Below are 15,964 nucleotides of genomic sequence, written 5' to 3' on the forward strand. Positions count from 1 at the left end.
CATCTGCTCCATGTGGATTCAATGGATCTCTAAACCCTGGTTTTGTTTCTCCTTGTTTAGGCGTTATGATAACTATAAAATCGGCACCTTCCTTTTGTGTCAGAGCACGTCACGGGCATTCGAAGTGCACGTCCGTCAGTGGGACTGTGGGGGACACCACTCTGCCACTGCCTGCAACTGTGGGGTGGCTGCATGGGAAGGGAGCGACGTCGTCCGCCTGGATGCCTGCAATGGGCACTTTCGGGACAGCAGGCCACAGCTCAGCATCCAAAGTACTGAGGCATCACCACAGGTCAAAATCCTAACGTCCTACGGAGGGAGAAAGATAACAGTACGTGGAGATTTGAGTACTCCCGTTGTTGTCGTTGTTAAAAACGTGAGTTTAATATTTCTGAATCATTAACGAAGCTGCTGCGAAAAGTATCCATCTGAAGCCATGAGAGCATCTGCAGCAAAATGTACGGGAAAATGAGACATAGGGAAGAAGCTGGTGGAAGCGTTGGTTTAACCAACTGTAAAACAAACTAAACAAGGATTTCCAGAAATTTCTCAGAGGTGCATCAGAGTGCCAGTATTGCTGCTTACCAAACTGCTCTTGGTTCGTTCATGCTAGGTACTACTGAACCCACAGTGCAAATTTTGTTTCAGAGCTTTACGATATAGACATTGAAGTAAGGTTCACAGGTAAAACAATGCAGTCTTAGACTAAGAGCAAGGCAATGTTAGCCGGATACAGACAGCACTCAAAAGCCATGAAAATGGGCAGCAAATGTGCAACATTTTCTATAATTTAAAGTATTTGCCTAAAAACCTTATCTGACCATAACAAATTTTGCATGATGCATTTTGCATTTCTTCACACTAATCCAGTGAAATCACTGGAAGAATAAGAGTGGGCTGTACCAAGGGGTTTGGTGGGGAGAAGAGGGGGGAAATTGCAGCCAGGAAGATAATTTTTATCCTAAAATTTTATCATCAAGATTTATCGCCAGGAGATATTTTGGGTGAAGATAGGTTCACAGCAGAGCCAGAACGCTGCCAGGGACTGCCTGTGTTTGGCTGTCCTTGCAATCTCTTGGAAAAGATCTTGATGAGGTAGTAATTGAAATTCTGTTAATTACAGAATAGAGAAAAAGCAGAAAGCAAGCTGTCATTTCATTTTGCAACTGAATGCAATACAGTTACTGTTTTATTACTAGAATAATTGCAGCAAGAAACCCTATCCTCATTTGCACCTCAGGTAAGTTTCACTGATTTCCTTTGTGTTTAAAATAAATTAGGACACCTCTGGTATGTAAATAGGAATGCTGCCCTGATCTGAATGGAATTGTAGACAACAAATATGGTCCCTGAGTTACCACCATGAGCAGTGTACCTCCATATGCTTAGCATCACTCCTTTCTGCAGTGGTTTTCAGCAGCCCATCACCTTCTTCTCTTTAAACTGAGGTCTCAAAAAAATCTTCTTCAGAGTTCCTGCCAACAGTTTTAAATCCAGATGGTTTAAGAAAACCTGGGCTGTGGTCAGCTCCTCCTGGCAGATGGCTTGCCTTGCCCAAGGGCAGCAGGAAAGGAAGGGCTATGGACTTCTGAAAATAAATCCACCTGGAAATACCCATTCACACAGCACAGAAGGTTGAAACAGCAGGTTTGACCTTAAGGATTTCATAGATGGCCTTGTGGGAGATGCTCATCCCAGCAGGAAAGCACATAACTCAAAGGTTTTTCAAGAGGAAGAAAACAAACACTGCCCAACACTATGTCAGCTGCAGTTGTTCTGCTCTATGTATTAAAACAATTGGCTTTTTAAGTTCCCTTGGAAAGCAAAACATACAGCCAAGGTCTCAAGCTCCACAAAAGTGTTCTCCTGGTTGAAAAGAGGGCTGAGAAGCTCAAATGAATGATTGTTATTTATTGCAGCCAAAATGTAAATCTGGGTTCCAGCACAGAGATACAAACGTAAGTTATTCACTTCTCACAGATATTAGTAGGTTCGGTTTGGAAGAGAGTATAAAGGACCAAAAAAATACAGAAAAAAGCAATGGGCATTATTTGGCTGAATCAATTATTCTCAGCCAGGAGTGATTTAAAAAAACTAACATATTTAGAAATCACTGTGAGATGTTTCCAACCATTTAATGTGCTTTTCAAAATTAACTGGTAACATTTAATTGTGGATGAAAGTATTAAGGTTACTTATCCGGATAGAGAACTCCTCCTCCCACTCCCAGCATGGATCAATTTCACAATCATTTTCTTCTTACCTAGTAAAACAAAGCAAGCAAACAAAAATACAATGCAGTTGAACAGATTTGTTCCTTTTTTTTTTTTTTTTAAATTTGTTTGGACCACCAATCTGAAAAATCCATTATCTGCACAGCTACTTCTTTGTCTTACCCTCACCATTTTTTTTCTTTTAAAGGTCAGTATAAGCCTACCAGAAGTTCTTTAATGAGAAAATTGCTTTATCTACTTTAAAACACAATCATTTTCTGGGTAATCCAGCCTTGGAAAATGAAACGATTTTTCAGAGGGAAGAAAGCTGTTTTTCAATACTTGGCAGTTTATCTAAAAGAAATGATTTCCTGGCAAAGACACGAGGGTGGCCTATTGTCACGGAAGTCGCTTTAAAAATTATCTTGTAACCTACCAGTGGAAAAATCTCAAAGAATTTAATTATTGCTTTAAAAAGGAAGTCCTTACGCGGGTTTATGTTTGTGTAACACTGTCAGATGGTAGCAACACGAGAACTGAAAACAAGTTAAATAATAGCACAAATAAATAGTCGTTAATGCATCTAAGTGATCTTAAATAACCACCAGCATCACCAAGTTTCTGCCCTGAGATTTTCATTTATAGAAAGGGACACTTTTAATTGCATAAAGATGTTCAGTAGAGGCTTCGCTGTTTTTTTCTGTCCCTTCAGATCCTATTCCCTTCAGGAGCTTTCGTTCGAGCCGATGTGAGCGAGTGGGGAATGGGCTTGACAGTGAGGATACCAAGCAGTGACTTCAACAGCACCAGAGGTTTGTGTGGCCTCTTTGATGGGATCGGTCACAACGACTTGAACAATGTGCCTGAGGAAGACTTCATAGAGGAGTGGAGGTACAAAGTGAGAAAGGATGACAGGCTGGGTGATGCCCTATAGCAGTTATTCCAGGGATGCTGATACACTTATTTCATTATGTACACCCCTAATTACCTGGAATAGAGATCAGCTTCATCAGACAAGGAAAGCCTGGAGGCCCATTATCATCCAAGCAGCATGGTGGCTGGTTTTTCAGTCAGCACAATGAGAATCAGCAGTTACCAAGGAGAAATTTTATATTCACGAGTCATGTCAAGTTAACAGCTGTGTTAAGATCCCACTCAGCTGTTAAAAAAGGATGCAGTTCTCACCTGCAGTGGAAAATGTAGATAATTGACAATAGGGATTAATTAAGGGTTTGGTATTTCACTTGTTCTTTTATTCCTGAACACTAATTGCAATATGTGAGTATAGGTTAAATGTTACATTTTGACAGAGTGTGATAATATATGTACCATGCTAAAAGTTAATATCTACTCCACTGATGATGGTGGTTGGTTCAAAAACCTTGAACTTCCTGAGAGAGATTGTCTGGAACCAAAATCAGGAGTCCACATTTTAATTCCATATTTTTGAACTCAAAACACTCCTAAAAGGTGTTTCCAAAACTGAATTTTTTTTTTTTTTTTTTTTTTGCTGTGTACTTTTGCTTGTGAAGTGTGTTTTTCAAATAAGAAACAAATAAGGTGGATGTGGCCAGTTATGTTTACTTGTGAAGATATCTCAAGATCAGCTCATGCTGTGATAGTCATTTCAATTCAATATGGGAAGAACACGTGTGTGAAAACTTGGCACAGTTGGATCAAATCCTAACTGTAGTCTGATAGCTAGGTATGCAACTTAATGTTCCACTTAATCTGTGCATGGGAAGTTAGCACACAATAAATGCAACAGATTTTAGACTCAGAAAATTTGCTCAGAAAATGAACAAATACTTCAACCGCATTCCAGATATATTCGACCAGCCTACATAGCACTACTTAGAAATCAACAGCCATCTCTAATGCCTTAAAATTGTGAGGATGAATCAGGCTTGCTTCTGGCATGGCAAAAGGAGAAACAGTTTGGTGCAAGAATGACAAACTTTTTCTTACCTGAAGATAGGCTAACAAGCAGCTGTTCAAAACAAGTTTGTTGAAAGATGAGAAGCCAGAGCAGAGCATACAGGAATTCACTTATAAAACAGCAAGGAATACACTAATGCTTGGCACATGTGATGGAGGATACCTTCAGGAAAGGTATGGGAAGCTGCAGCTATGTGAGAAGAGCAAGTGGGGCAATGAGTTTAATTTTGCAGTACTGCCAAAGATGGAGTCTCAAGGACTCTTCAGAGCCAGATTCAAAAACCAACTAAGCCAATGGAAAAGCTACTACTACATCCAGGAGAGACTAGATCGGTCTCTGATCCACCAACGGAGAAATGATGCAGTAAAAAATACAGCCTGGAGGGTCACTGTACTGCTGCTGCTTTTAATTTCATTTTAAATGACACTAAGCACGCTATGTTTTCTGCAGCACCTGAAGCTAGGATGATTGCTCACCATCTGATAGCTCAGTTTTTTCACTAGCTCCCTCCTTTCCCAAGCAGCTGAAAACAGATCTGTTTTAAACATTGGCTTTCCAATGCAATATTTAAACAATAAAACAATATCAGAGCCTCCCAGTCTCTAAGGAGCACGTGAACAAGGAAGAGACAAATTTTAAAACATATATGTTAAGTAGATAGAATATTTTTTTTCATACTTTCTGCAGTTAGTTATAGAGAAATCAGAAACACCACTATTCTCTTTGGAACTCTTACTCTCTATTAGCATCCAATTCGCCTTGAAATATTTGCTTTCATATCTTCCTTGGTTATGGGCAGGAAAAAGCAGCATTTCTTTAGTTATCTCGTGCAGAAGTCCTTCCCAGCTTGCAGAAGTGTATTCCCTGTAAGAAAGCACAGGGGTTATCAGGGCCTCAAGCCTTTCCAAGGCATACATCCCTATCACATATGCCATCTTCAGTATATATTGTCAAAACTGTATAAAGCCAAATCTGCTTTCCACAACAGTATCTAGGGTTTGTCTTACAATGTTGACAAATGCTTTCAACCTTCCTGAACCCTCTATATTTTGGCTGCAAGACAAAACTGATGCCAAAATAATTTACATTTTTGGTAATGTTTCAAATTTGTCTGGAAATAAAGTGCTGCCAACTATTGAGACAAGAAGCATATCTTTTTCTATGAAGCTTTAGGAATTCCTCCTGCACTGCACAAATAAGATCACGAAATTTCCAGAGAAACTTCAATCACGGCTGTTTATTCAAACTGAACTCTCTAAAAGTTCATCCATCATTAAAGTGGTAGTAAATTAAAAAAAAATAGAAGAAAAAATCACCTTTCATTATATGATATACAAACCCTATGATCAAAAGAAAACTGCTTTGTATCAAAAGAAAAGCTCAAAGAAAGTGCCATTAGAGGTCAGAAATGAAGTATGCCAAGAAAAAAGAAAAAGACACAGAGATCCAACTCTTAGAGGAAATATTCTCCATTCCCCAAGCTATATCTGAGTCATACTCCAGACGAATCCAAAGTCTTATTTCATGTCTGATATGCAAAGGGCAACCTATACCTTAGAAAAAGTCCTGCAAAGTGACATCCCACTATTAGGCACTGCTCCAGCAAAGCACTTAAGCATCTGTTACCAAAAAGTTCCAGTTTAGTGCTCAAAAATGTACAGAACAACTCAAGAAGGGCATAAAAAAACTAAAGAAAACAAAGATTTAAGCATTTTCTTAAGTACTTTGTTAGACTGAATTTATATATTCCTGAACTTTGGGAAAGAAAGTTTATCTAGCAGTGTAGATCAATTTGTTGAAAGTTTCCTCCCTCTAATCTCGCTGTATTTTTAAACCAGAATACCTCCAGGGAAGAGTTTATTTGACAAAACTCCAGCATCTTCAGAAAGGAAGCAGAGGAAAAATTACTGCAGATGCCAGGAGAGCACAAAGTCCATGCCCTTGCTAAAGACGTTGAATGCCTTTCAGATGCAATCTCCTGGTTGTCATTATGATAATGTGGATTACACTTTTGCAATTCCATATCTGGATGTTACATCAGAGTTTGTCACTCACTCAGGCAAAGAGTTTGCTTCAAGAGATGATGAGGAACGGTCACCCAAGTCTTTTGATCAAAGATCTCTCCCTAAATCAGCCAAAAAGCGAGGTAGCCATGAGGAGCGATTAAAACCCTTCTCACATCATGCTTCCATGAAAAATAACAGTTCCCTTAACTTTACCAAGCCAACAGAAGAACTACAGAGACCAAAAAGACAAGAAAACTACTTTGAATACTCAGCCCTTCACCCGTTGCATAGCCCAAGCCAGACAGACACGGAAAGCTTTGCCTATTTTTTCCCAGAGGATTATTTTGAAGGGATTCGGATAAAACTCCCACTGGGATGGCCCACTCCCAGCGGCCTAACCTCTGCCAAAGCTCAGGAGATTTGCCACCAAATTCTTGCAAATTCCACCATTGGCTTAGTGTGTAAGTCTCTGCTGGGAAAACTGATAGATGAGGCCATCAATATATGCATGTTAGATCTGCAGCTCAAGGATGATGTGGCCTGGGTAAGGGCACTGATAGCGCTTTTGGAAAATGAGTGTGAAAGACGAGTGCTGAGGCACAGAGGTGAAGTGTTTCATGTTGGAAGCCAGCCAACTTCTACCCAGGAGGAAATCCTTACCATTCTCCGCTGTCCTGCTTTCTGTAATGGCAATGGACAATGTACAGACCTGGGCTGCCAATGCTTTGAAGACCACAGCTCTTATGATTGTAGCACTGCCAGAAGTAAGTAAAAAATTCTGTTTGTTCCTACCCTAGCCATCTTTCCATGGTATTAGACTTATTAGGTAGAACATCTGCACAGGGTTGTTTGTTCTTCAAACGGTGCTACCAGTGAGATATTTGATGAATTAGTAAGCAGTTTTTGACCTTGAAGAGCTGATCAAAACATGTGGTCGGCTGGTCCTTCGCTTTTTCGCCTCAGTAACTTTTTAAAAATGGATTTTACAAGTCCCTTAGCAAATTGGTTTTGCAGAAGTGATTTTCTTTACATCTGATCTATCACCAGCGTGCTGACAAGCAAGTTTCTGACAAAAAGAGGGTCCTGTTCACCTTGCGGTCAATATTCATGTTAACACTGTACAGATACTTTTTTTTTTTTTTCTTCCCTGATCAACAAAGAATAAAATGTGAAAATAATTTTACACAATGTATTAGTTAAAAGAAAATAAAATTACATGACAGAATGAACAAGTAAAATGGCCAAAGCCATAAAATAGCCCCAGAACCTATCTGTAGGTACTCTATCTGAACCTACAGACCCGATTAAGCAAATACTTTTGAATCACCTGACCATCACACAGGTGACTATCCTACTAGATTTGTTTCTTCTTTACTGTACAGCCCCTCAGTGGATAAACCTAAGTCCAATGTGAGTACTGATGGCACTCGAAACTTAGCACACGTATAAATGCCAGCATTTCTTTCAAAAGGCAAGCCTTGCCTCAGCAAACCCCATCAGCTTATGCTCAAAGTCACAAAGGCTTGGCCACGCAGTCAGGTTCCTGCAGCTTAAGGAGAATTCTGTAGCTAAGCTGAAATAACAAGGTATGCTCCTTCATCCATCCCAAATGTGAAGGAAAGCCTTTTGCTGTGTTGCTGAGCCTACTGGACATTATCCTGTTTTTAGGATAGTGAAAGCTTCTATCTAAGGTCTGTACCTATAAGCCATAGCAATATCTCAGTCCCGTAGCTCAGCAGCACATCTGATGCTCCCAAGACACTTACTAGCTGGGACAGGATTATCCATATTCTTCACAATAAACACGTCTTCATTGCGCTGATTTAAGTGGCTTTTTGTTAATAGCATTTGCTTCTTGTTAATGGCAAACTAAAATTTATAGGATCATTTCCTACCTTTCCTAAACTTCTGAAGAATTCATTCTCATTCACATAGAGAATTGACACCAGTGACTGAAAAGCAGTCTGAGAAATTTTGCAATAATTATTCTATATATAATTCAATGTTTAACTTCATTCTCTGTGATACAGCCAGGGGAGGGGAATTGCTTAGAGCAGATGTTTAAATTTTATTTTGCTTTTCTATGGTTGAAGTACTTAAGATTAAAGGAAAATAACTTCAGTATGACCTTTCAACCAGAAGCTAATGGCACCTTGTCTTCTTGCTGCCTCATCAACTATAAACAAGGGCAAAGCCCAGAACATACCCTGGTACTGCACTGGGAGGAGAGCATTGCTTGAGTCCTCTTCTCCCAGCCTCCACTTTGTTCAGTGCTGAGTGAGAGCTGTCCTAAGGATACTGAAGTTTGTCACTGCATTCTCAGAGCAGCCTCAGGCTAAGCCAGGCAATAGGGTGTGCTCTCTCACACCCTGCAGAGACCCCAAACTGTAACCCCACAGCTGCCTCATTTGGACTCTGTGCCCAGTTAGCACTTCACTGCAGTATAACTCACGTGAGGACAGCTTTGAGACTTAACACAGGCTCTACAAAAGGCACTTCTCCCAGTTCATTCACCAGGTCAAAGAGTGGTAAAATGATCCATGCCTGTTGCACGTTATGACTTAATGCCACCTCCCCAAAGCTCACACTGAGTAGCAGTGCACATTACACCTAAAAACCTGTGTTTTTTAACTAATAGCTTGAAATATTTTCTGTAGATATAAAGTTTAAGTACAAATATTATTTTTCATTTGAGAAAACCTACAAAACACATTCATAATTACAGCCCAAGAAGAGAAGAATGGTTTCTAGCTAAGTAAAGGGAGCACAGAAGGGAAAGCATTAAATACAAATGTAGTAGAAATTGCCATGTTGTGACACCACTATTTATTTTTCTCTTGTGGGAAAGGTAGGGGCATGGCTTTTCAATGTGCAGGCATGTCTTCCCAAGGGTGCCCCTGACCTGGGGAACAATTCCCATTCAATTTTCTTTTTCCCCCACCATACCAGTGAGATGATATAGTGCCTTCTCATCAACAGCTGTCCGTCCCATAGAGGTAAGGCAGAAATCACTTGTGCTCTACTCTACATCCTGGGTATACTGGAAACTTACACATTTGTGCAGAACATAAAACAAAAACAGAAATCAAAATGTCACAACAGGTTAGTGGAATTCACTTCAACAGCTAAAATCTTCTCTGCCAAATATAGATTTTTTTTTTTTCCTATTTGTAATCCATCCGCCAGCTTGTAAAGAGTAAAGCCCAGACCATTACAGCACATTTCATGACAGACCCCATAGCCCATGGAAACCCCTGAGCTGTTTTAAACATGAAAATAAGGATCTCAAAGAGGAAATGCTGGTACCCAAGCATTCATGTAGACAATAAATCTACTTAGCAATTCCACATCCTAAAGAAAATATCTGTTCAAGATATTTATCCAAAATATTTTACAGGGCTTCTCATTAAAATGGGAGAAATGGGATTTAAAAGCGGCTCTTTAACTAAATGCAGCTTTCATTTAATTTTATATCTTTTTCCCACAAAGTACTGAAAAAAAAATTGGGAACATTTTTGATCATTTGGTAAAAAAAGAATCTTCCCAGAGCACATCACCCAAAGAGTCCTCAGTTTTTCCAAATGACAGATGAGTGGAAGGCAGTGTAAATTTCCCTTAATGCCAGTGGTAACAATATGGAGATTGTCAATTGTTAGTCCCATTACAGGGAAGGGCAGCCAGAAGTCGAAGTTTTAGACTCTGGAACCTGAGTTGATTTACTCCTTTAACTTAGAGGCACTGGAACAGGTTGCCCAGAGAGATGGTGGATGCTCCATCCTTAAAGACATGCAAGGTCAGGCTGGATGAGGCTCTGAGCAACCTGTTGAGCTCTGGGGTCCCTGTTCACTGCAGGGGAGCTGAACCAGATGGCCTTCAAAGGTCCCTTTCAACTCAAATGATTCTATGATTCTATGAAGTTTGTTCCAATACTGACTATGGAGAAGGAAGAGTGCTGTGATGAAGGAAGAGTAAAGCAATGTGATGTATTATAGTGAGCTCCAAGCATTGCAGTCTGTTTATGGATTCATTTCTGAGTGACCCCGAATAGATTTTCTCCATTCCTCTATTTAACAATACAGGAGCCATGTACCTGTAAAAGTACCTGATCTTGGAAACACAATGTAAAGGAAACCTACACATCCAGACAGAGGTCAGATGTCCTACAAGGAGAAATAAAATTTGAGTTCTGGCACTTCAATCACTTAGACATCATAATGGTTAGAAAAGGTCAGCTAGCTAATTCAGTACAGACAAACAAGATATAAGTACCAGTGCGAGCTTCACCTTTAGCTGTTCTTGATTTCAAAGTTTTATTGGCAATGTTCTTTTAAGATATCTGCTCCTTTTTACATTTCACAGGCAGCAATGTACTGCTCAAACAGCATATGATGTAACATCTATTTGCAAGCAAAAGTACTGCAGTACAGCAGAATAATGATGTGCTTCTTAAATAACAGTTCAGAAGATTGGATGTCCTCAGAGTCCTGCTGACGTCACTAAAGCCAGGATTTCACGCCAGAAAATGCTATTAGAGATGAGGAACTAAGATTTATCTCAGAAATAAAGCTGCATCTTCTAACGGGAACAGCCTGAGCTCCCTGACTGGCAGCTCACACAGCCTGACCCATCCACTGAGCATGGGCAGCCCTCACAGAGCAGGCACAAGCAGGATAAGCCTTTGGGCTTTTTTGCTAATAAGCACAGGTTGTGTAGGAAGGCAAGAAAAGGAGTAGAAATTAAAAACTGATTTAGGGTTCTGCAGGACATTTGAAACTGCTGCCTCTCTCGATTTCTATAAAAGAAATCCAAGTCTTGAATATGACAGAATGTCTTTTTAAATGGTTTAAGTTTAAATGAATGTATTTTAAAAAGAAAGAAACAAAAAAAAGAAGTTTATTTTTGGACATGTTAAGGTTTAAATTCCACTGCTAGGAAAAAGTTACTTTCCTACATTACAGGAGTAATGAAGGCGAAGGCAACTCCTTTTCTTGGCCATATATTTTCTCATTAGCTCCAAAACAAATCTCCGTCTAATTTTCTCTGGCTGAAATTTTATATGTGAATTAAAACTCCCCCAAGATCAAGGAGGCGATCAATATAATTCAAGTATCTTTTCCAAGGTCACCCAATCTCAGCTGCATTACCAATTCATGACAATGCGTTCTGCTACTGGTTTTGACCAGCACAACATACACACACACACACACACTAAAACCAAAGATGGCCACGTGGTATTTTTAGGGATCAGAATACAAATTGTAACATATTTGGAATAATTTAAAAGGAAAAAAAAAAAGGATAAAGAGGGAAGATGCAAAGCATGGCTTGCAGGCAGCCGTACTTCCTCACTCCGCCTGCCTCCAGCAGGAGCGGTCCAGGTGGCCAGAGCTATAATTATCCTCCCATGAAAACTGCAATTTGGAGTTGAAAGGCACCTCTGAAATTTGGCATTGCTCCAGAAGCTCAGACTTTCTTAATGTTGCTTAACATTTCATAAACCTCCCTTCCCCCCCCCCCCCCCCCCCCCCAACACCTGTATAAGGTGCTTAAAATGTCGTTACCACCTGTAATTAAACGCAGAATCCAATTACTGCGTATAGCAAATCAGGTTGGTGCTTACCGTTTGTATATATTGACCATGTTGATTATAAAAAAAAAAAAAAAATTCAGGACTACTAAAGCACACTTAGAGGAATGTAATATGCAGATTGTATGAAGCTCTAAAGAGCAATTACAAGATAAAAGGTAATGAGGAATAATAAGGACAAATTAGTTTCAGTGAAGTAATGACACTTGAAGTTTAAATTTCTATGTGGAAAGTTCTCGAAAAAAATATAGCCAGCAAAGAGAAATAATGAGCAAAAAGGACAGTGAGAAGATGGAAAGTTAACACTTACCTCACACAGTCACAGATAGAAAATCTTCACATCACAATATGTGTCTGCCCATTTGGATATTGTTACTAATAAATTCTGTGAATCCCGAGTGCATTTTCAGGGCTGTGAACCACAGCTATACAGGTCCCTTGAACCCATCCACAACAGTGGGATGTATAGACCTATCTTAATTTATAGGCCTATTTATTTAGTAATTTATCATATTGCTTTCAGTCAAGTACTCTTCATATGTTGTAATTAAAACACTATTTTAAAATAAACTTATATTGAGTAGCAGTGCTGGGTCAGCTGTTACAGGCCAGAGGCAGAGATTTAGAATCACTGAATCATAAAGGCTGGGAAAAGCCTCTAAGTTCACCAAGACCAACCCATCCCCACATGGCCACTGGCCAAGTCCCTCAGTGCCACATCCACACATTTCTTGAACACTTCCAGATTCATGAGATAAGTACTGGATAAATCTCATGGTTTGTTCAATTACGTTTGATTTTAAAGCTTAATTCCTGTTCTTAAAGATGAAACATGAAGGAGCCATTTAAAGGTTTAAATTGTTTTGAGATCCTGAGGTGAAAGGGGATAGTGGATTTCAGTTGTCTAAGTCAAGCATCTGCTCTTCAGATTTTGTGTTCGAACATATTGACTTTGTAATAAATATTTTTCCTACTTCTATCAGTTCAGTGGTCTTTACACTCCAGATCGTGGTGCCATTATGGTTATTTAAGAGCCGTTAGTCTGTCAAGTAAATGGCTTCTCCTCAGCTCATATAATGCATGCTTTGCTGGCGTGATACTTCACAGTAGCACAGGAGGAGTCATTAGGGTGTACTGGGTCAATAGAAGCTTGTTGTGCATAAATTAGTCTATACAAAGTATAGAACGCTTACCAGACTCTTCAACAAAAAACAGTTAATTCCTTAAATCAGTAGGAAGTCTACAAAGAAACATAGTACTCAGCAGTGTAGAGGTGGTAACCTCTGCTGCCAGCCTGCAGTGCTGGTATGACATACCTTCAGTGAAAAACCAAACCATTTATATCCCCATAAGTGCTTCAGAAATAGACAAATGCTTGAAATAATGGAATTTCTGTCTGATCCTCTCCACAGGAACTGATTGCTTTATAAAATTGGTCTGTAGATTAGTAAATAAGCAAATACACACCACCAAGCTTTTGGCTGATTGGGCAAACCCCCTCACATGGTACTGAAAAAGCAATGCACTGTGACAAATACTTGTATCAATTTCTCAAAATTAGATTTCAGAAGTTGTATTAAAAATGGCTGTGGAAGCAGTGAGCACCACAGTGCTGCTATTAAACTTTTCTGGCCAAAAGCAAGTATTATTACTAAAAAAAAGATGAAATTATTAAATCGGCATCGTTCTTTTAAAAAATTTTTTTCTGTCAATTAAGAAGTCATTGGGCTTAATTTTCCTCTTCATTGCAAGAATTACACTGACTTTGGTGGATACAGTATTAGCAATGTCACCATCACTATTACTTTATCTTTTCAAGGAAAAACTAGGTCTCTTTACCAAAGTTCCTTTCTTTTCTCTTTTTGCTCATATTGATTAGTGCCTTTTTGTTTCTACAGTTCTGAGTTTCTCATCTATCTCACTGAGGGAGGATGTCTAAAAATTTCCTGTACCCATGCTGCCCACGTTCCCTTGAATGTGTACTTGTTTATTTGACAACTGCTGGACAGTAAATGAGGCAGTGTTATTAGATTACAGTTTGGAAACTAACTCAACTGTTTCTATCAAATACATTTCAGTAATAATGTCTGTAAGGCATGGAATACTTCATGCAGATCTCTATATGCCGCAGCCACAAAAATACTGTTTAATACACTGCTTCAATTTCACTGGAACTGTGTTCTTTACTTAGAGCTTAAAGACATTATGAATTTATTCTTACATTCTTCAGGATGACATTAGAGAAATGAAGGAATTTTCACAGAGATATCAATACTATCCAGAAGAGATTATATGCAACTTGAATATGAAAACCTTAATTTTGAGAGATACTATCTGCTCTTAATAACCAACTCTTTCCTCAGCTTACCAGATCATCCTGGAAAAATAGTTTAAAGAATAAATATGAAAACGCATAGCAAGTAATATTATTGACTTCAATTATTCAGCTTTTTCCCTGTTAAACCAATTTATAAGGGAAATTTAAAATACATATATTTTTAAATGGTTATTTAGAAATGTTGCATTTCATCCACCAAGACATCTACACAGAAGTGGGCCTCATCTGCATGAGTTAACTACTACTGCTACTAATCTAATTGCAAATAAGTTAGCTGATAATTTAACTAGTAACAAAAAATAAAAACAAAGGCAACATCAGTGGTTGTTATTATAAATGTATAATGAGTAATTTCCATGGAATTGAGATTATCTGCTCTGAAATTTTCAAACATTATCCTTCAAATATAAGATTTGCCTGTTTTTGAAAATACCATTGTCATACTTTTAGAATTATTGACTCCAACCACAAGATGCTGGTAGGACACAGTAATATAAAAATTTTACAGTTTAACAAATACAAAATTTACAAAACAAACAATTAAAAAAAGAAAAGTGACCCTTGGCTAATCTATTGCTGATATCCTCTAATTTATGCCATCTTTTATATGGATGGAGACAGACTTTTCTCTGTTGCAGAAAACATATTTCTGCCTAGAATTTTCTGAGTGGTTCTCAGAGACTGACAGGCTTCACATCAGTTGTGAGGATTTTTTCTTCTTTTCATAGCAATTTTATTTTTTGATAGATCAGACACACTATACACATCTGAAAAGACAAACATCAATACCAGCCTTAATCTACAGGTTTAAGTCCCAGTTCTTTCCACTCAAAGCACAGACCTGGCTGAGCTGTAAGAGTGCTATTAGCCTGATAGTTACAAAGTCAATAGAAACTAAGTTTTAAAAGGATACCAAATCCTCATGATAAGGGACATGGAAGGTTGCATGCTTAGTGATCCATACCATTTCCTGCAAATCAGATCACGGAGATTAGTTTCTTCTGGTGATTAGTTTATTTGCTTTAATGCAAAGCAGCAAGAGAGGTTCAGAAAAACGTAGTTAAACAAAGCCATTTTCTGAAGTACATAGAATTAAATGCTGGAAAAGTTTACAAAACTACAGATCTGATTTAAACTGACCCAAGCCAGACAATTCAGATGCATACGTATAACTTCATTAAACTGTGCTGTTTGCATGCACTGCAGGAAATTTCAGTCTTAAATCTTGTTAAAACCAAAAAAACCCAAAAAGCTTGGAACAAACAACAACCTCCTTCCTCAGATACTCACACACACTCAAGCGCAACAGGCAACAAACTCAAGACAATTTATGAGCAACAGAATTAAAACTTACTAAATGTTTACAGGTCCAATCTAAATTGATCAAAGGCAAAAACCAAGTGTAAACCTAGAACTTCTTTATATCGTGCTTTATTTTCTATAAATCTATCCACAGTCTATTCTAGAATCTATCACTATATAGAATCATACAATTGTTTGAGTTGGAAGGGTCCTCTGAAGGGCATCTTATCCAACTCCCCTGCAGTGAACAGGAGCATCTACAGCTTGATCAGGTGCTCAGAGCCCCATCCAGCCTGACCTTGAGTGTCTGCAGGGTTGGGGCATCCACCACCTCTCTGAACAACTAGTGCCAGTGCCTCACTATTCTTATTGCAAAAACCTTCTTTCTTATGTCCAATCTAAATCTTGCCTCTTTATTTTGAAAGCATTTCTTCTTCTCCTACCACAACAGACTCTGAAAAAGAGATTGTCACCTTCTTTATGTTATATACATATATATATATATATACACACATATATATATATATACCATATATATATATATAAAATGTTCAAGCAACTATGAATAAAGATGTTCAT

The 15,964-nt window shown here is 38.6% G+C and overlaps 1 protein-coding gene across 1 annotated transcript in view; it reads left to right on the forward strand.

Annotated features, from left to right (window-relative positions):
* Positions 1-15,964, forward strand: part of LOC306949347 (von Willebrand factor D and EGF domain-containing protein-like) — a gene marked incomplete at both ends in the record, with an annotated part of 158,613 nt that overhangs the window by 68,653 nt on the left and 73,996 nt on the right. Inside the window, 3 exons of the mRNA XM_079539211.1 lie at positions 61-331; positions 2,926-3,104; positions 5,991-6,922. Coding sequence (XP_079395337.1) covers positions 61-331; positions 2,926-3,104; positions 5,991-6,922 — 1,382 coding nt within the window. The remainder of the gene's footprint in view (positions 1-60; positions 332-2,925; positions 3,105-5,990; positions 6,923-15,964) is intronic.

This window comes from Tetrao urogallus (assembly GCF_951394365.1).
Source record: "Tetrao urogallus genome assembly, chromosome: 8".
Taxonomy (NCBI): domain Eukaryota; kingdom Metazoa; phylum Chordata; class Aves; order Galliformes; family Phasianidae; genus Tetrao; species Tetrao urogallus.